The 22,583-nt window shown below is 38.4% G+C and overlaps 1 protein-coding gene across 1 annotated transcript in view; it reads right to left on the reverse strand.

The window, feature by feature from the left end:
• Positions 1-22,583, reverse strand: part of LOC135208665 (uncharacterized) — an 81,328-nt gene that overhangs the window by 17,578 nt on the left and 41,167 nt on the right. Inside the window, exon 6 of the mRNA XM_064241098.1 lies at positions 9,041-9,955. Within this exon, the coding sequence (XP_064097168.1) occupies positions 9,041-9,955 (915 nt within the window). The remainder of the gene's footprint in view (positions 1-9,040; positions 9,956-22,583) is intronic.

Here is a 22,583-nt window from a genome sequence, read left to right on the forward strand (position 1 = left end):
TTAGTACCTAGAGTTCGGGAAAGAAGACTGGGATTTCCTTCATTCTTCCATTATTTTTTAAATTTATAAACTAAAATCTTACTAATTCACTGTGGTATTTTCTTTAATGAATTGATATTATTGCTGTATAAATTAATATAAATATTTGAAATTAGTAAATCATTTATTTATCATACAAAAAACTCACATCTCTGTGAGAGAGAGAGAGAGAGAGAGAGAGATAGAGAGAGAGAGAAGAGAGAGAGGAGGAAGAGAACGAGAGAGAGAGAGAGAGAGAGAGAGAGAGAGAACTATTATTTTTATTATGTGAAATCATTTAAACTTATTAAACTTACTAATACAGCATTAATCAAAATTAATATTTAAAAATTAGTAAATCCTTTTTGTTTCATAAAAATGTATTTATTCATGAAAATAAACATCAAAATACACTAATTAGTGATTATTTTCATCGGAAAATCCCACGAATGGGCGAATCCCCCGCAAATAAATGGGTAGATATGGTCCAGAAATAAATCCGCGAATCAGTGAGTCCGCGAATCCGGAGAACGCGAATACGGGGCCCACTGTATATCTACATATATATATATATATATCTATATAGATATACAGTGGTACCTCGAGATACTAAAGGCTCAACTTAAGAAAAACTCAAGATACGGAAGCAAATATGAAAATTTTTACGGCTCTACATACGAAAATTCCACAAGATACCAAAGGTTTTTGCTGTAAATTTAGTCGGAGAATCGCCAGGCCCACCGATAACAATTTTGAAACTCGCGCGCCGCCAACTGAGTAGACTCACCACCATCCTCCTGCTCTCCCATTGGTTCCAAATGCTAGTCACCGCCATGAGATCCTTCTCTCCTATTGGTCAGCATCCCTCCCATCATGCATCTACTACGTAGCAGCGTTTTTCTTCAGCCACTGCACGGCATCATCTGTATCGTACGCATGCGGTATTCGTTCGTTTTAACGATTTCATTTATTAACGTAAATTCGTTAGTGATTTTGTTGTACGTACGTAGTATACTTTATCGTGTTGTGAGAACTTTACTCCATACGTATACATACTACATAACAAATTACGTACAGTATATATGTAGTCATGGGTCCCAAGAAACTTGAAATTCACGGAAAGAAGAGGACGCTCTCTTTGGAAACGAAGATGGAGATTATCAAGAAGTATGAAGCTGGTATGTGATTGAGTGTGATCGCCAAGGAATATGACCAAAATCCGTCGACAATGGGCACCATCCTTAAGCAGAAGGATGCCATCAAAGCAGCTACATCTTCCAAGGGCGTCACTATTTTCTCCAGCAAGAGGACCCACATGCACGATGAGATGGAAAGGCTTCTTCTTGTCTGGATTAAAGACAAAGAAATCGCTGGCGATACGATAACGGAGACAGCAATCTCCCACAAGGCCAGCGCTATTTTCAGCGATTTGATTGCTCAGGCGGAAGACAACGGAGGAGAAGGGACATCAATGCCAACCTGACTTCAAGGCTTCGCATGGGTGGTTCGAGAAATTCCGTAAACGGACTGGCATCCATTCAGTGGTGTGGCATGGGGAGGCGGCCAGCTCGGACATGAAAGCGGCCCAAGCCTTTGAAAAGACGTTCGACGAGATGATGACCAAGGAAGGCTACAGTTCTCAGCAAGTCTTTAACTGTGATGAGACTGGCCTTTTTTGGAAAAAAATGCCTCGTCAGACATACATCACGGAGGAAGAGAAGAAGCTACCCGGGCATGAGCCTATGAAAGAGGCTTACGCTCGCACTTTGTTCCAACGCCAGTGGGGATTGCAAGGTGAAGCCCCTACTGGTCTATCATTCCGAGACTCCTCGAGCCTTCAAGGCCCACAAAGTGCTTAAGGAGAAGCTTCCAGTGATGTGGAGGGCTAATGCGAAAGCCTGGGTAACGAGGCTTTTGTTCACCGAGTGGGTAAATCTGTGTTTCAGCCCGACAGTGAAGAAATTCTTGGAAGAGAAGCACCTCCCTCTGAAATGTCTACTGGTGTTGGACAATGGCCCTGCTCACCCTCCTGGCCTCGAGGAAGATATCCTAGCGGAGTATTCCTTTATCAAGGTTCTTTATTTTACGCCTAACACCAGCCCTCTCCTCCAGCCCATGGACCAGCAAGTGATATCGAACTTTAAGAAGCTGTATACGAAACATCTTTTCAAGAGATGTTTCAACATCACCGATACCACAAACCTCACCTTGCGTGAATTTTGGAAGGAGCATTTCGATGTGATATGCATCCGACTCATCGACCAAGCTTGGCAGGAGGTTTCGAGGCGAACCTTGAATTCTTCGTGGAGGAAACTCTGGCCTGATGCTGTATCCGCCCGAGACTTTGAGGGATTCAACGTGGGCGAAGCTGGTGCTGCAGATTCAGAAACAGTTGACGATCCTGAAACTGTTTTGCAACCAGATTTTGCCGAGATCGTTACACTCGGCAAGTCCATGGGGCTGGTCGTCAACGAGGACGACATCAATGACCTTCTCGAGGAGCACCAAGAGGAGCTTACGACGGATGACCTGAAGGAGTTGGAGGCCATGCAACATAAAGTCTTTCAAGAGGAGTTCTCTAGCAGCAGCGAGGAGGAAGAGGACGACCCTATGACAACGGCAGAAATTAAGGATGTTCTAGCTGCTTTTCATAAAGTGCAATCTTTTGTAGAAAAAAACACCCCCAAAAAGGCTTACACAGGTCGTACGCTTGCGCAGTTCGATGATGTTTGCCTGAGTCATTTCAGGAACATTGTGAAAAGTAGGCAGAAACAATCTTACTTGGATCATTATTTTTTAAAGAGGCCTTTAGTACTAGCCGGAGTAAGTAAAAAGGAAGAACCAAGTGATACTAAAAAACAGACAGTTGAAAGTGGTGAAGTTCAAATTTTGTGAAAAAAAAAAAAACAAAAAGCCATAAAGTATAAAAAGTAAAAAAATGTAAAAATCAAAGAAAAAAAAATATTAATTTTAGTTTTTTGTAAAATTAAGTGTTACATTTTTGTTTGTGTGTTTCGTAAAGTTTAGTTTATGTATGTTTTCCTTACATTTTTTTATGTTTTATAAAGGTAAGTGTACGTAAATTATCTGCCGTTTGTACTCCTACTCTGTCGCCACTTTCGGAGATGGCCTCACTCGAAAGGTAAGCTTCCACATTTTACTACATACGTACAGTATTTCTTGTATACCATATACACTAATACACTTTATTTACAGGTATATTAGCAGTACGTATTAAGTTAGGTATTGAATGGTCCAAATTGTTGTAGTATTTCATTGTTTATAGGTCAATTTAGCTTTATTATGAAATTTACTGGGGTGTTTTTGGAGGGCTTGGAACGGATTAGCCATTTTACATGTAAAATGTGTTCCAAGTTACGAAAAACTCATAATACGAAGGCCGTCTCGGAACGGATTAATTTCGTATCTCGAGGTACCACTGTATATATATACATCGAGCTACAAATGTCCCTTAAATATGTAATTCACTTTACCTCGGTATTAATATATTTTCATATATGCTCAACCGAAGGGGAATTTTTATTAGGCGATAATAGAATTGTCGGCACCCAGGCGCGAACCCAGGACACCATACAAATCCAGGAACGTCAGTGAAGCTTTTACCCACTCCACCACCGAAAGAGGCTATAAGTTAATGCTGTCTCTCACCCTCAAATACGTTTCGCGCTCAGGTATTCGCTGATTTGGAGCCAGACCCACCTCGACCTCGGTAGTGTTGTAGTGCTTATGACAGCACGTAGCCATTAATATAAGTCATATCACATTACCATGATTCATGTACATACATCGAAGTACAAATGTCCTTTAATATCTAATTCCCTCTACCTCAGAATCAATATATTTTCATATATGCTTAACTGACGGTCCTGGATTTGTATGGTGTCCTGGGTTCGTGCCTGGGCGCCAACAATTCTATTATCGCCTAATAAAAATTCTCCTTTGGTTAAGCATATATGAAAATATATTAATTTCGAGGTAGAGTGAATATATAGTAGATATATATATATATATATAAATATATAGTGATATATAGATATAATATAAATATATATATATATATATATATATATATAATATATATATTTCGTATATATATATATAGATATATAATATATGATATATATATATATCTATATATATAGATCTATATATATTAAGATATATATATCGATACCATATAATAGTATAATTATATATAGATATACATAGATATATACATATATAGATATATATTATATATCAGATATATATATATCTATATATATATATATTATATATATATATAATATATTATATATATTACTATATATATTATATATAGATTATATATAGAGATAGATATAGAGATAGATATAGATAATATAATATTATATATATATACTATATATATATATATATATAATCTCTATATATAGATATATATAGAATAGATATAGATATAGATATCACGATATCTATATAATATATAATATATATATATATATATATATATATACACAGGCGGTCCCCGGGTTATGACGGGTCCGGCTTACGACGTTCCGACGCTTTTTCTTAAATATTCATTGAAAAATCCGCCCTGGGTTACGACGCTTGTTCCATGGTTATGATGCTGACACTTCTGACGCTCCGAGTTTACAACGCTTTTAAAAAACACATACTATGATAAGATAAGAATCCTTTATAGTTTAGCACAGTTTCTCTCTCTCTGCTCTCTCTCTCTCTCTTTGTATTTTCCAACGAAAATAATCACTATAATTCTCTCTCTCTCTATACTACAAAGATGTATGTTTTTTAGTATGATAAATAAATGATTTACTATTTTCAAATATTAATATTAATTTATACAGCAATAAATATAAATTCATTAAAGAAAATACCATAGTGAATTAGTAAGATTTTAGCTTATGTTTAAAAAATTATGGAAGAATGAAGGAAATCCCAGTCTTCTTCAAGTAACTTCCAGTAACCTTTTCTCGAGATCCAGGTACTAAAACTGTCAGATATATCAAGTTCTGTGACAGCCAGGAGGGGGAAGAGCTGGGGGAAGAGCTGCAGTGTTGCAATCACGTGGTCCTGACATTCCCCCCCATCCCCCTCTCTCTCTCTCTCATTTACTGAGACTTGAGATTTTTTATATACTTGTACTATTTGTTTTTAATACTTTCAAATAATAATGATAATAATAATAACTATAATTACAAAATTCATATGTGATAGTATTTTATAGAAATACAATACGTACTAATCTATCCATGTCACTTTTAATTAAGGTTAACTCACTCTCTCTCTCTCTCTCTCTTTTGCCACACAAGATAATAATGTGTCATAGTGGTAACTCCCTCCCTCTCTTTCGCTGGAAGCGTTATAAGTATTTTTTGAGAGAACAGAGAGAGATAAACTCTCTCTCTCTCTCTACCGAGATGAAAGAATTTTTATGGTACTAGTATGTAAAATGTTTATTGATAATTTCAGTTATTTAATAATAATAATAATAATAATAATAATAATAATAAAACTTTAATTATAAAATTCATAATGGTAGTATTTTAAAGAGATGAAAATGACCTTTCCATTTCACTCGTAAGGATAATTCCTCTTTCTTACTGAGATGAGAGAATTTTTATGGTAGATGCACGTGTTTTTTATATTTTCAAATAATAATAATAATAGAAGTAGTAATAATACGATAACTAATTTCAAAAGAAAATTCTTCCCTTTGTCTTTTTCTGTATCAATTTCCCCACCTCAACTCGAGTGACACTCGAGCTTAACAATGCCATACAATGGTCAACGAATTTAATGGTTTTATGTAATCTCTCTCTCTCTCTCTCTCTTACTGAGATGAGATAATTTTCATGGACGTGTATGTAATAAGTTTATCATTAATATTTTCCAATAATAATACTATCAGTACAAAATTCATATCTGAGTATTTTAAATACAATAATCATTCCATTTCTCTCTTTTAAATACGGTAAGGACAACTCTCTCTCTCTCTCTCTCTCTCTCTCTCTCTCTCTCTCTCTCTCTCTCTCTCTCTCTCTCTCTCTCTCCACAAGATACTTGTCATACATTTGGTGTTTCTATTTCTTCCTTTTATCTCTCGCTCTCAGCAAAAGAATTGATAGACAGACAAACATAATTGCACAGTCCTCTCTTTCTCTCTTCTCTGGAGAAATATATGTATTTATGGGAGGGGGAAAAAGTTGCCTACAGACGTTCATTTCATTCTATTGAAACCATAAGGAGTTATTTCTCTCTCTCTCTCTCTCTCTCTCTCTCTCTCTCTTGTATTTTAATGAAAATATACAGTAATTTGTGAATACACAGTGTTGCACATGAAAAAAGTAAATTAGTGATAATTTTAAAGATACGGCCTTAAGAAAAATTGCAAATTAGTAGTGAAATTTTCCCTGTGGACATGTTTTCAAGAACGTCATTCCGGCTTACGACGATTTTCGGGTTACGACGCGTCTTAAGAACGGAACCCTCGTCGTAACCCGGGGACCGCCTGTATATATATATAAATAATTATCTCTAACCATGCCTATATAGGTCTTATCTCTCATGTCTCAGCAAGGTACCCTTAATTTTTGTTTTTATGTATATATGTATGTATATGTGCATGTATATTTATGTATGTATGTATGTATGTATGTATGTATGTATGTATATGTGCATGTATATTTAGGTTTATGTATGTATTGTATGTTATGTATGTATGTATGTTGTTGTATGTTGTATATATATATATATATATATATATATATTATTAGTATTAATAATATGGGTAAATATATTATATATATATTATATATATATAGATATATTATATATATATAATGTATATGTCTATGATATATATAATATATGTATAGTCAGATATATATATGATATGTAAATATATTGTAATATATATATATATATTATAGTAAATATATATATATATATGTATATATATGTATATATATTATATATATATATCCATATATTATATATATATATATATTATATTATATTATATATTGTATTATATGTATAAACTATGTATACATACTTACACATGTACTGCGAGCCATGTATAACTACCAGAAATGCATTAGTATTTCTAATGGATCAATTATCTTTATGAGCCCAAGTCTGTGCATTCTTTTTTCTTTTGCTGCAGCACAAGTATAATCCATATATACCTTTTTAGCTCTAGTATAATCCTTATATATATTTTAAGCACAAGTATAATCCTTATATACCTTTTTAGTACAAGTATAATCCTTATATACCTTTTTAGCACAAATATTACCTTTCTGTGTACATTTTTGCACAAGTATTATCTTTTTATCAATTCTTTTCATAAGTTTTATCCTTATATGCATTTTTAGCACAAGTATTATTCTTTGTATACATTTTACAACAATTACTACCTTTAATATATATTTGAGCACATGCATTATTTTACATTATCTTTGATCTTAGATTGACCATTTGCCCACATCCTGCTTAAGAACATTATTTGAAACTGAATGGACCTTATTTATATTTTGTTTTGTAGTGACCGAGCAATATGTAATGAAAAATACGTATAAATGGAAATGTAACCGATTCCATTATCAAAAACATAGCTACGCTCTGCATAATAGGTCAATGAGGAAAAAACTCCCAAAAATACCTCGTCCATTCAGGATGTGTGCAATGCTAACTAATCATAACCAACAGACAAACGAATGAACGTCCTTCCCGTGGATCGGTATGTCAGACCGGCTCTCATGGGAATCGTTAAGTATATCTTAGTTTAACCAGACCACTGAGCTGATTAACAGCTCTCCTAGGGCTGGCCCGAAGGATTAGATATTTTTTCGTGGCTAGGAACCAATTACTTACCTAGCAACGGGACCTACAGTTTATTGTGGGATCCGAACCACACTATATCGAGAAATGCATTTCTATCACCAGGAATAAATTCTTCTGATTCCGTGTTGGCAGAGGAGGGAATCGAACTTCGGACCACCGATTGGCAGCTGAGCTCGAAAACCACCCATCCAGCGTGGAACTATCATGGGAATCAAAGTAAACTGAGAGGTCAGCATGACCTACAAGTCAAGGATGTGCATTCGTCTGTCCAATACTGTTTCCTTCCTGTGATCAAACACTGTGAACTCTGTATCACTTACTCTCTGCTCTCTTTCCGTAACTCAAGTCTCCTATCTCCAGATGTATTTCAACTTTTACATAAATATTTAAGAAGAATACACTTAGTTTTATACGTCCAAGTGTTTCAAGCTCATCCTTCAATATGACTGATGTGAGAACTGAGAAATCTATCAAAGTCCAGGCCAGCCAGCCAATGTATATATATATATATATATATATAATAGATATATATATATATAGATAGATATATATAGATAGGAGAGAGAGAGAGAGAGAGAGAGAGAGACGATGAGAGTTAGAGAGGAGAGAGAGAGGAGGGGGGGGGGGGGGGGGGCTGAAATGTGCCTTGATAACCCACCGCTGTTCGCCTCAGCGAATCACAAAGAACCAACTTTGTGACTGACGACTTCCTAATTCTTAGAAGTTGGCCCCAGTCACAATACATCCACCTTTGATGGGGTTCCAACATAGTGAAACCTGTCCAGGGTTAAATGCTTATTCTCACAGGGCTGACTCAAAAATTTATCATGATATTAATGTATGTTAATTGTCCACAGTTTCACATGCAAAATAAACTTGATTCCAATCATGAGAAAATATGTGAATTTGCTGGAATTATTTCCATCACTTAAGACATTTCTATTCAAATCTCAGCTCCTGATCTTATTGAGTTTATCTGACTTTTGAAATACTATCCTGAATAAATAACACCTGTATATTTATGTACATCAACCATAAGTACAGTTTCAAAAAATAACACTCACCTCTTTATACTCTGAAACTGAGAGATGGATAAAATCTACAAAATTACAAAACAATGTTGAGCTTGATACAAAATCTGATTTTTTCTTACCGTATTCATTGAAAGCTGATGATTGACCCTCTCTAATTCAGCTTTCAAATTGTCTCTTATCTTTTGTAAAGCTTCCTTCTCAATCTTAATCCTGTGAAATTCATCCTTCAGTTTTTGTTCAGCATCCTTAGCATTACGAAGAGCATTATTCAGGTCCTTCTTTTCTTTTTCCAAGTCATCAATCTTTTTTCCTAACATCTTCCTAGCATCAGCGACTTCACTTTCAGCATTTTTCAGCGCTATTTTGAGCTGCTTGTTATCCTCTACAAGATTGTCGTTGGTCATCATCAAGCTGTCCACAGCAGCCTTGTTTGAAACTTCTACATCATTAACTGAATTCCGAAGGAAAACGTTATCCTGATGCAAATTTTCATTCTCTCGGGTCATAAGAGCTATTTCATCTCTGAGAGCCAAGATCTGCTGATCCATACTTCTAGTTATTTCAATTTTATCATTCCTAAGATGACTGATTTCTTGCATCATTCTTTCCATCTCTACAGAGTAATTGGTATTAGCTAGGGCCCTCCTATCATAATCAACCCTCTCATCCCATGGTCTTTGCAAATCGTTCGTTCGGTAACTGTTGGGATACTGATATGACCTCTCGTCAGAATAATGACGCCTTCGTTTATTATCAGGCTCAAAGCCACCACCTTGTCCTAAAACTGTGGTTCGTAAATCGCCTGGTGGCAGACTGTCTTGAGCATCATAAGCAGGTCTATCATACCAAGCCGAGCTCTGATACTGATTACGTTTATAGCTGTCACTTTGAGGCGAGATTTCACGTTTCTCTGGAAGGCCAAATACTACCTGGAACTCTTCTTGCAGTGAGCGGAAAATTTCATCTTCATATTCACGACGGTCCAGGTGGCGAAATCTACACGTAGGCAAGATGCAATTGCCTTTCAAAAATTCCTGAAATGAAACAAGACAGAAGAATACAGTATATTAATAATCAAAGTTTCTAACTGCAGCAAGAGTTACAGTAAAAAAGTAAATGATGATTTAAGAGTTCTTTTTATACAAATTGTTTACTCAATAACAAACCATTCGGCTTTCGTGCCAGCATGTGTACATCCTATTTACAATGTTTACTATTATCCTATTGTGGTATTTGACGAGACATCTAGTCAAAAGAACAACTACGAGAAATAAGTTATAATCCAAAAAATCTAGAGAATAATTACATTTTTATAATAAAATAAGATTTTATGTATACTTACCAAGTATAGTTACATAACTACAGTTTCTATCCATCAGCAGCTAGATTTTTAAAATTTTGCGGCAGTGCTCTTTTGTTTCGGCTGGGCAATTACACCTCCCCTCCCACTACAGGGGGATAGAGGAACCAACTCAGCATGAAAATCAGTTGTTTATGCCCTCCTATCCATGAGAGGGAGGGCTTTGATAACGTAACTACTTGGTAAGTAGTATACATAAAATCTTATTTTACTATAAAAATTTCCTTTTTATATATGCAACTTACCAAGTAGTGTAGTTACATAGCTGAATCTCACATTGTTGCAGGTGGGATCCATGGATAGTCACATACAATTCACAAAAGGCAGGAAAAGATGCACATAGTATGTACTAGCATTAATATGTATAATGCTTGTTGGCTCCTTACCTGTTAAGATGGCTATGCAGATGATTACTGCCTCTAGATGACACTCATCTTAACTTGTAGACGTGGCAGTACAACCAAGAATCGTTCTCTACTTAGTGGGATCTATGCAGCTAAGGAACAGTACATGGCTAGCAAGGTCTACACAAAGATGCCCCTGCCCAGGGAGCAGTACCACAACAAATACATCGAATCCAGAGTAATAATATCACTGCCAAAAAATACATAAAGCCATATCCAACAATTAAAAAGGACTGAAGAGTACTCCTGGTACATAAATAGTAAATCCCAGGCTTTCCTTATGACTCGACAACCTTGCTCAAAGGGAAGAGAACAGATTAGGAAAGAATGACTTCCTATACACCCTTACCCAACACCGTGCCAGCAACTAACTGTGGACCTAGGGCACAGCAGTTACCATAAACCATTTCAATTTCGCGCAGGTAATGGAGAAGTGGACACTGATCTGCACTTCCAATATGCTCCTTAAATAATGAAAGCGAAGTTATTGTAAACAGTTTTGATTTCATGCAGGCAATGAGAAGAGAACACAGATCTGCACTTCCAGTATGTCGCCTGAATAATGAAAGCAAAGTTGCCACTGCTCTCACTTCATGAGCTTTCACTTTGACAGAATTAAAATCAGACTCTTTAAACTGTGAATGCACCTATAAAATCAGGCTTCTTGAATGCAAGGGCATTCTTAGACAGGGCGTGACAGGTTCCTCACAGAGCACCTCAGGTGATCGGAGGGGCCACAAATCTTCCCCGTTCGCTGCAGGTAATATTTCAGTGCTCTGACCAGACATAGAGATTTAATGGAATTTAATATAACAGTTATTAATGAAAAGTAGTACAGTGGTACCTCGACATACGAAAGGCTCAACTTACGAAAAACTCGAGATACGAAAGCTAATACGAAAAATTTTATGGCTCTACATACGAAAATTGCTCAAGATATGAAAGGTTGTTGCTGTAAAGTCCGAGATTCGGCTGGACCACCGATAACAATTTTGAAACTCGCTCGCTGCCAACTGAGTAGACTCGCCACCATCCTCCTGCTCTCCCATTGGTTCCTGATGCTAGTCACCGCCACGAGATCCTTCTCTCCTATTGGTCAGCATCCTTCCCATCATGCATCTACTATGTAGTGGCGTGCCTCGGCCACTCGGTACCAGCATCGTTATTGTATGCATGCTGTATTCGTTCGTTCTAAAGATTTCGTTATTAATGTAAATTCGTTAGTGATTTCGTTGCAGTATACGTACTTTATCGTGTTGTGTGAGAACTTTACTCTACTTATACGTAAATTACGTACAGTATATACAGTGGACCCCCCCGTATTCGCGTTCTCCAGATTCGCGAACTCACACATTCGCGGATTTCTCTGGGGAACGTTTCCCTGCATTATTCGCGGAAAATTTGCGCATTCGCGGTATTTTCCTATGATAAATATCCACAAATTCCTGGTTTTTTTTGATGAATTTCATCATAATATGCACTTTTTGTGATAAAACTATTAAAAAAACCAAGTATGAAAATTTTTAGTGGGGTTTTCTTGAGTTTTAACTAACAAAATAGGCTGTTTTTAGCATTTTTATAGGGGTTCCAAACATTCACGGGTTCTAACTATTCACGGGGGGGTCTGGCACGCATCCCCCGCGAATACGGGGGGGACCACTGTACATAGTCATGGGTCCCAAGAAACTTGAAATTCACAGAAAGAAGAGGACGCTCTCTTTGGAAACGAAGATGGAGATTATCAAGAAGTATGAAGCTGGTATGCGATTGAGTGTGATCGCCAAGGAATACGGCCGAAATCCGTCGACAATAGGCACCATCCTTAAGCAGAAGGATGCCATCAAAGCAGCTACACCTTCCAAGGGCGTCACTATTTTGTCCAGCAAGAGGACCCACATGCACGACGAGATGGAAAGGCTTCTTCTTGTCTGGATAAAAGACAAAGAAATCACTGGCGATACGATAATGGAGACGGCAATCTCCCACAAGGCCAGCGCTATTTTCGGCGATTTGATTGCTCAGGCCGAAGACGATGGAGGAGAAGGGACATCAACGCCAACCCCAGACTTCAAGGCTTCGCATGGGTGGTTAGAGAAATTCCGTAAACAGACTGGCATCCATTCGGTGGTGCGGCATGGGGAGGCTGCCAGCTCGGACACAAAAGCGGCCTAAGCCTTTAAAAAGACGTTCGACGAGATGATGACCAAGGAAGGCTACAGTTCTCAGCAAGTCTTCAACTGTGATGAGACTGGCCTTTTTTGGAAAAAAATGCCTCGTCAGACATACATCACGGAGGAAGAGAAGAAGCTACCCGGGCATGAGCCTATGAAAGAGGCTTACGCTCGCACTTTGTTCCAACGCCAGTGGGGATTGCAAGGTGAAGCCCCTACTGGTCTATCATTCCGAGACTCCTCGAGCCTTCAAGGCCCACAAAGTGCTGAAGGAGAAGCTTCCAGTGATGTGGAGGGCTAATGCGAAAGCCTGGGTAACGAGGCTTTTGTTCACCGAGTGGGTAAATCTGTGTTTCGGCCCGACAGTGAAGAAATTCTTGGAAGAGAAGCGCCTCCCTCTGAAATGTCTGCTGGTGTTGGACAATGGCCCTGCTCACCCTCCTGGCCTCAAGGAATATATCCTAGCGGAGTATTCCTTTATCAAGGTTCTTTATCTTATGCCTAACACCACCCCTCTCCTCAGCCCATGGACCAGCAAGTTCGAACTTTAAGAAGCTGTATACGAAACATCTTCTCAAGAGATGTTTCAACATCACCGATACCACAAACCTCACCTTGTGTGAATTTTGGAGAGAGCATTTCGTTGTTGTAATATGCATCCGACTCATTGACCAAGCTTGACAGGAGGTTTCGAGGCGAACCTTGAATTCCTCGTGGAGGAAACTCTGGCCTGATGCCGTGTCCGCCCGAGACTTCGAGGGATTCGACGTGGCCGAAGCTGGTCCAGCAGATTCAGAAACAGTTGACGATCCTGAAACTGTTGCAACCAGATCTTGAAGAGATCGTTGCACTCGGCAAGTCCATGGGGCTGGTCGTCGACGAGGACGACATCAACGACCTTCTCGAGGAGCACCAAGAGGAGCTTACGACGGATGACCTGAAGGAGTTGGAGGCCATGCAACATAACGTTGTTCAAGAGAGTTCTCTAGCAGTGGCGAGGAGGAGGACGACGACCCTATGAAAACGGCAGAAATTAAGGATGTTCTAGCTGCTTTTCATAAAGTGCAATCTTTTGTAGTAAAAAAAGACACCCCAAAAAGGCTTACACAGGCCGTATGCTTGTGCAGTTCAATGACGCTTGCCTGAGTTGTTTCAGGAACATTGTGAAAAGTAGGCAGAAGCAATCTTCATTGGATAGTTATTTTTTAAAGAGGCATTTAGTATTAGCAGGAGTAAGTAAAAAGGAAGAACCAAGTGATACTACAAAACAGAAAGGTGAAAGTGGTGATGAAGTTGAAATTTTGTATGTATATATATATATATATATATATATATATATATATATATATATATATATATAAAATGTAGGTAAAGTATAAAAAAAGTAAAAAATGTAAAAATAAAAAAAAATAAAAAAATTTTAATTTTAGTTTTTGTAAAGTTAAAAGTCACAGTTTTGTTAATGTGTTTCGTAAAGTTTAGTTTATGTATGTTTTCCTTACATTTTTTTATGTGTTGTCAAGTTAAGTGTACGTACGTATCTGCCGTTTGTCCTCCTCCTCTGTCGCCACTTTCAAAGATAGCCTCACTCGAATGGTAAGCTTCCACATTTTACTACATACGTACAGTATTTCTTGTATACCATGTTACACTAATACACTTTATTTACAGGTAATTAGCAGTACGTATTAAGTTAGGTATTGAATGGTCCAAATTATTGTTGTATTTCATTGTTTATAGGTCAATTTAGCTTTATTATGAAATTTACTGGGGTGTTTTTGGAGGGCTTGGAACGGATTAGCCATTTTACATGTAAAATGCGGTCCAAGATACGAAAAACTCATGATATGAAGGCCGCCTCGTAACGGATTAGTTTCGTATCTCGAGGTACCACTGTATAGTGATTTTTTTATTAAGTTATTAAAGCTGTGAAAGGTGTAATTACACATGTAAAGTACTATTGTTTATAGGCTTTCTGTTTGTAAACAATGAGCCCAGTAGCTGAGGGTGGCAGATTTTGTGTTGTTGGCCGGCCTCTGCCAGACAAGTTCTGCTGTATGTCAGTCGTCGCTGTGTGGACGTGCCCCAGTGTAAAATTTCTTTTAATTGGGCATCGCTGGAGTTCGAGTTTCAATGTGTTATGGAGTATAACTGAGTGTGCTTTGGAGGCCGACAGCTGTTACTGTGGTTTTACCTGTCTTCTGTAACTGTCAGTTTGCTACTATTTTCATATAAGACTCAGTACAGTATATTTGTGAAGAATGTTGGAGAAATTTTATGTCCATAGTAATGAATACTCATGTCATGTAGGCTACCATAGTGCAAATTGATGAATACTCATTTACAACAGTAGACTGTTAAGAAATTTTCACCACTTTATCTCTTGTACTTCTGTTTTCATATTCTTTGTACATCTTGCCAGTTGAAAGACTACATACCACATATCCTGTTTGTGTAATGGTCATTTTCTTGAGAGTAAGTTGCTTATACGGTGGACCCCCCTTATTCGCGGATTTCTCAGGAAAGTTTCCATGTATTATTCGCGTTAAATTTGCACATTCGCTGTATTTTTCTATGAGTAATATCCACAAATTCCTGTTTTTTTTAATCAATTTCATTATAAAATGCAATTTTTGTGATAAAACTATTAAAAAACCCAAGTATAAAAATTTTTAGTGGTTTTTTCTTGAGTTTTAACTAACAAAATAGGCTGTTTTTAGCGTTTTTATAGGGGTTCCAACTATTTGCGGGTTCTAACCATTCACGGGGGGGTCTGGTACGCATCCCCCGCGAATACGGGGGGACCACTTAATTTGCATTTATTGTTTGTTTGCAGTATAAATGTTAATGTGAAGCTGTTGTCAGGATAGTCACAAGAGGCTTTGTGAAGAGTATGAAATGTAAGGAAACGGCTTTGCGTTATTAATTCACCCCACCACAGGGGTTGTAGCCGACAGGTAGGTTCTGGCGGCCCCGGAACCTCCCACAAGTCCAACCACGATCCCGTAGGGTCTTACAGATGTTTTAGAAGACAAGATATTATGCTCCTTGCACCAAGTTTGGAAGATTGTCCACTTCACTTGCTATACTTCACTTGAGGACTTCCTTCTGCACTGAGCAATAGCTTTTGCAGCTTGGCTTGAAAACCTTTTGCTCATAAGAGTTGTCAGACAGTTTGTATGTGGTCAGAACCAGAGTGGTCAGACCTTTATGGAACCATCTGAAGTGGGGCCATTTGAGTTGGTGGTCTTTTGACGTGGCAAACAGGTCTAGAATTGGTCTGCCCCATAGTTTCCACAAGTTGAGGCAAACCAATGGGTCTAACATTCACACTGTGGGGAGAACCTGTTTCCTGCGGCTTAATTTGTCCTTTAGGATATTGAATTTTCCCTGGATAAATGTTAGGATCCTAGTCTGGTTCCGATATGCCCATAAAAGAGCTGTAAGAGAGCTGTTGTATTGTCCAAGTGGACAGTTATTACTTTGTTGTGGACTAGGTCTGCAACTCCAGCAACCCCCAGTGGATTGCAGTAAATTCTCTCAAATTGATGTGCCACTTTCTCGTGCATCCCATGTCCCCAAGACTTCTTTGTTTTGCAGGAAAGCTCCCCAACCTGTCTGACTAGAATATTAGGTTGGGGCTCAGTCTATCTTCTGATGTCCACCAAGACGGGTCCACCTTTATCTCGGTTGTCAATGGGAACATAAAGGAGTCCAGTTATTTCTTCCTGTTCCAGTTTATCTTGAGGAAGAACTGGAGATTCGTCATGTGCAGTCTTCCCAGTGACACGAACTGTTCTATCGAGGACAGGGTGACCAGCAGGCTCATCCACTCCGCTGAGCACTCTTGAATGGCTTAGAAAATAGTCCACCTTCTGTAGGCACAATGCCACTCTTTGTGGGAAGGTAAAATCCCAAAAAGCCAGTGAGTCGATCCTCATCCCCAAATTGACTAATTCCTGACAGGGGACTAACTACAACTTCAAGTTTATCAGAAGTCCCAGTTCTTCTGCCAAAGATAGAGTTTTGTGCCGGTCCTCCATGCACTTCTCTGTCTGTGACCAAAGAAGCCAATCATCCAGTAAAGCGAGATCTTTATTCTGATTAGATGTAGCCATTTTGCAATGGGGGCTAAGATACGAGGAAACACTTAAGAGGCTGTCAAAAGTCCAAAGCACAGACTCTGAATTGGTATACCCTGCTTCTCAAGACAAATTGAAGAAACTTCTCCAAGTCCGGGTGAATCGGGGTGTGGTAGTTCGCATCTTCAATATTGATGGAAATCATCCAGTTCCCTTTACAAATGGATAACAAAACCATCTGATTTGTCTCCGTCTTAAATTTTGTCTTTCAAACAAAAAGATTCAAGTGCTTACATCTGACATGGGCCTCCAGCCCCCTAAGGCCTTGGGGACTACGAACAGTCGGTTGTAGCTCTCTTCTGCAAGAGGGACGAAACTTCTCTTGACAGGGCAATTAATCTTCCTCAATTTTCAAGTAGGATGTCAAAGCTATCTGAGAACTGGTTAAGGGTGAATCACTCTCGATTGGAATAGCGTAACCTTTTTTTTAACACCTTTACAATCCAAGGTTCTACTGCTCTTGCTTCCTGTTCATCCAAAACTGGAGGAGACCTGCTCCTACAGGTGCACAGAGGACTGCTTCCTCACTTCTTGTTGGTGACTGTGGAGGAAGATTTCTTAGTGATGGAAGGAGCAACGTGTACTCTTCCCCTTGATCTATGGAAGGAACTCGAGAGAACCCTGGCACAAAAGGGCTGAGCACACACAGAAGGAAAAGAACATGCAAGTAGTGGGATTACGAGAGAAGGTCCTGGGTCGATTTCTTCTGCTGGTCAGAAAAACTTGAACCACTATATCCTCCGGGAAAAGGTGTTTACTATCCCCCCCCCAAAAAAAGAGCAGAGTCGGGCGGACCTCTGTGTCCGAGACATCCCTTTGGTCGTGAATGAACATCAAAGTTCTCTCTTTTTTAAGTATGTTTAATGTGAAGAGAGAGACCAACTACAGGGAAACATCCCTGATACCTTTATCCAGGTAGAAGAGTCCTCATCCAGAGCCAAACATTCCTTGATCTTACAGCTCAAATCCCCTACAGTCCAATCAAGGAAGCTCACCACTTCCAACACGCAGAAGATATTCTTAATGAGATGGTCCAATTCCAATGCCAAAAAAATCTTTTTGGTGGAATTGAATGCTGATCTTCTTGCGGAGTCTACGAGTCCTGTGAAGTCTCCCTGGGCGGAGGCAGACAGACCCAAGAGAGCGCCTCTCCGGTCTCGTAACAAAGATGTCTCTTTGTAGAAAGACGTGAAAGTGGGAAATTAAAGTTAATCTTTCCCTGTTCCCTCTTCTCAGAGAGCCAAAGGTTAACTTCCAGTAATGTATTCACCAAAATGTAAACGCCTTGCATCTTCCAACAAAATAGTAATGGAAACCAAACCTGCCAAAACAAGAGCCAAGATTACAATCCCAACTGGAACCAACAAAATGGCCAGTTCAGATTATGAATCTTACGATCAAAACATAACCGAGGCTCCAAAACCCTACTCTGATATTGATAATCCTTGGCGAGATGCCTCAATGTGTATTTCCTCTCCAGATGGTAAGTATCTCTTTAATGAGAGAAAAACCACGATCGAAGTTGTACATGTTGAGTTTAGAGACAAGCCAGTATTTCCCAATACAGAATGGCGCCTGATACCACCTTAGCCAGACAAAGAGAAACCTCAAAAGGAAAAGATTCTCTTGCCTAGGCATATAGCATAGTAAGCTACAGACGACACTTTACCGGGTGAATGGAAAATGGATCTAATACTTTTATTATGAATAAAACTCAGGTCGCTCATCATGTACTAGCAGTCTTCTGCCCCTTCATGTTTAAAATAATTAACCATGTAAAGACACACTTTCAGAATTATATAATGACTAAAAAGTGGGAGCCCAAGGCAGAACTAAAACCATTTGCCTCAGTTATCCTGGTTTCAAAAAATTTCACCAAAGAATGGGCAACACTTCAACTTCTTTTTGATAGGAAAAAGGCTCCCCCTAGATATTGCAACTCAGCAATTTGATACCCAGATGAGAACGATATAAGATGAGACATCAGCATCAGAATGTCGTGATATGACCCACCTCCTCTGCATCTTAACCACTGCTCCTTGTTAGAAGTTGCCACTGAAAGGCTTCCAGAAGAATCCTGGACAATTTTTGCTGCAAACATTATGGGAAGAACACTATGACTTTTTAGATTGGCGAATAAGAGTGTGAATGGAGGTACTGGAAAACTCCAAAAGTCACTTTCCAATGTGACTGCTTTATTACAGACTAACGCCTTCAGTAGGGACCTGTTTGAGGATTGTATTGTGACTAAAGTCAAAGAGCAGTCAAAATCGTACTGTGTATGCTCTTCTGGGAAAAGATTTCAGGAAACAAAAAGCCAGGAATTTTCCCTTAACCAATCCAAAAAAAGTTCGCTTTGATAAAATCATACAAGCCTTCGGTCACCTCCAATAGCTCTCCTAATAAGCAGGTAGCTGGTCAGAATGACAACTCCCTCAAAAGGGACAACAACCTACACAGCAGAAAGTACATCCTTTTCCCAAGGTCCAAAAACAGTCTTATAAAGGAAAAGGAAAAGCAACACCTGGAATGCCCATCAAGGGCAATGGTAGATGAAAAGGGGGATACCATTAGGAATTGTTTGGTCGGGGGTTGGCTTCAAAGATATCACAAGGAATAGAAGTCTTCTCCTTGGGGACACAAGCATTATTCTCAATGGGCTGTCGTGGAAATGGTCACATTCTCAACTCAGACCCCCCTTTTGAAAAGGTCCTTTAAAAAATCAGATCCCTCTCTGGAAGATTATGTGTAGAAGACCCTGTTAAAAGGAGCTATAGAGAAGCATTTGTATATTCGTTGCCAAGCACATCTCTTCAGTGTTTTCCCAAAACAGACTCCTAATGATCAAAGAGTGATCCTTGACCTTTCGTCATTGAACAAACATGTTGTATGCCAAAAGTTTCGAATGACTACCATTGCCCAAGTATGTTCAGTCATTCCGAAAGGGACTTGGTCAGTTTGTATAGATCTTGAAAGATGCATATTGATACATTCCCACTAATAGCCATTCCTTTCCGTCCCTTCCTAGGGTTCCGGTTAGGGAAAAATATGTACGTACAGGTTCAGTCATGCCTTTTAGGCTAAATAAAATTTCCGAAAAAAAATTTGTTTCCCTGTATGATTTATGAACTGTTTGGTGAAAATGGCGGGATGGAGGGAGTAGAGACCGGAAGCCTCAACTGTAATGGTCGCAGTAGGCAAAGGTTGATGACAAAATCAATTTTATTCACATTTTAAGAGGATAATGAAAGGAATCAATAGTGTCTGAGAGAGAGAGAGAGAGAGAGAGAGAGAGAGAGAGAGAGAGAGAGAGAGAGAGAGAGAGAGAGAGAGAGAGATTGTTGACATCTTTACACTTGGATCTAGTGCACGAAAGAGATTAATTATGCAACTTAAAATAAACAAGAGGATTTTGCACACAAATAAGTAATAAGTAAATAATGCAAGAAAAGGAGAGAGATAGAATAACTTTTCACACGGAAGCCGTTCAAACAAACAATCAAAAGTGTTTAATATGCAGCCGAGTTACTTTTACAGTGGTAAAAACTGTAAAAAAGCAATTGTCACTAGATAGGTATTTTACTGTAACAAAAAGAAGTGATTTGAGCAAATCGTGTGCAAGTGAAAGAAATGGGTTAATAATCATCCGTGCTCAGCTGGTAAGTCAGTAGGATGCAGATCCCCTTCTTCCACCTCCTCTCCTCTCCTCTCCTCTCTATCGTCTCACTAAGCGCACCAAACACTGGCTTGAGTAAGCCTTCTTTTTCTTCCTTCTTTTCACTGCATTGCATTTGATTATTTTCATGTTTTATCACTATGTTAAAATTATTGTTCCCAAGAGAAATCCGCGAATGAGTGAGTCTGCGAATCCGGAAAACACGAATACGGGGGGGTCCACTGTACTGCTTTTACGTACTTATTATAGTGAAAATTTAACTGTCTCTTCTTCTCTCCTCAACAATATCAGAACACACGATAACTTTTATAACATCATTCATTCGTTATTCCTCAAAAATATAAATGCTCCCTCCTACCTCAAGCTAGCTGTGCATCACCGCAATGACGGATGATTTTGTTAATCGTCTATGCTAAATTTTATTGTGAAGAGCTTTATTCTTTCATTTAATATTTCTTAAAATATGATTAAACTCGACTGCCTCACTCAGCACACCGAACACTGGCTCAAATAATACTTTTTTTATTGTTTCTGTATTGCATTTGATTGTTTTCATATTTTATCATTGTTACATTTATTGTGAAATTCCCTTTTTTAAGTAATATTTTAACTTTCGTCTTCTCTCCTCAACATGCTAACCCTCCCTCATTCAGCCTCAAGTCATCTGCGTGTGAAGTCACTGCAGTATCGTACTATTTTGTACATCTTTTATGCTAAATTTTATATTGAAGTGCTTTATTCCTTTATTTATCTCGTCGAATATGGTTATCATTTAACTATATAATGTAAATAAAAAAAAAGGTTAATACAGTTTTTCTGGTAGGACGCAATAGGCCATCATATACATGTATAAACAAGATAATCAAGTACGTATAAATAAAATAGTAATTGGTCAGGTTGAAGTACAAGTATTTGTTCAACAACAATACAAAATTTGCTTGAAAATTTCGTTCAAAAAACAGAAAGTTCGACATAGAAAACGTTCAACAAACAAGGTACCACTGTATATCTAATAGCTTATCTTGACAACTGGTTAATCTGGGAGGCCACAAGAAAAGTGCTTGAAAAATCTAAGAGCAGCGGTCAACAGACTCAAGTCAAAGGGTTTAATAATAAATTGGAAAAAATCCTACATCATGCTCAGCAGACGATTTCAGTGGCTGGGAATGTGTTCGGATACTGTTCATGCCTGTTGTACCTCCCCATCAAAACTCGGAACAGAATAAGGATAAACTTCAAAAGGTTCCTGACACAGCCATTGTTTCCAGATGGCAGTTAGAACGTATGATAAGTCTGCTGCAATTTGCATCAGTTACAGATCCAATACGTAGATTGCAATTGAAAAACGTGAACAAATTTTGGCTGTTACACGCAAGAAAAAAGATGCGAGACAAATCTCACAAAATAAATGAATTAGAAAGTTGGGGATATGACTTCGGCCTTGGACCCAGAAGGAATCTCTGGCCAAACAGGTCACCCTGACTCCTCCATTTATAAAAGTGACAATAAACACAGATGTCTGGTTGACAGGTTGGGGAGGACATTGGGAGGATTGTAAGAATTGTCATATCAATTTCCTAGAGCTGATGGCTGTCTTTTTCTCTCAAAAAACTCAAAACCCTCAGAATGTGGCAGGTTCACAAGGTTAAAAATAAGCGGGCAAAATCTCCCCAACATAAACCTAATCAATCCAGCTGCCAAACTAACCCTCAGTCACACTTTCCTCTTTACACTACGGAATACACACAGGACAATTGACTATAAAAAAAAAAAAAAAAAAAAAAAAAAAAAAAAAAAAAAAAAAAAACTCCAGATACTCAAGGCTATGCTGAGCAGTCCGCTTGTCGAGGTCGCTGAGACACTAACAACAACAAAGACACAACCAAGAACCACAACTCCACAACCAAAG

The sequence above is a fragment of the Macrobrachium nipponense genome, chromosome 11 (assembly GCF_015104395.2).
Source record: "Macrobrachium nipponense isolate FS-2020 chromosome 11, ASM1510439v2, whole genome shotgun sequence".
NCBI classification, from domain to species: domain Eukaryota; kingdom Metazoa; phylum Arthropoda; class Malacostraca; order Decapoda; family Palaemonidae; genus Macrobrachium; species Macrobrachium nipponense.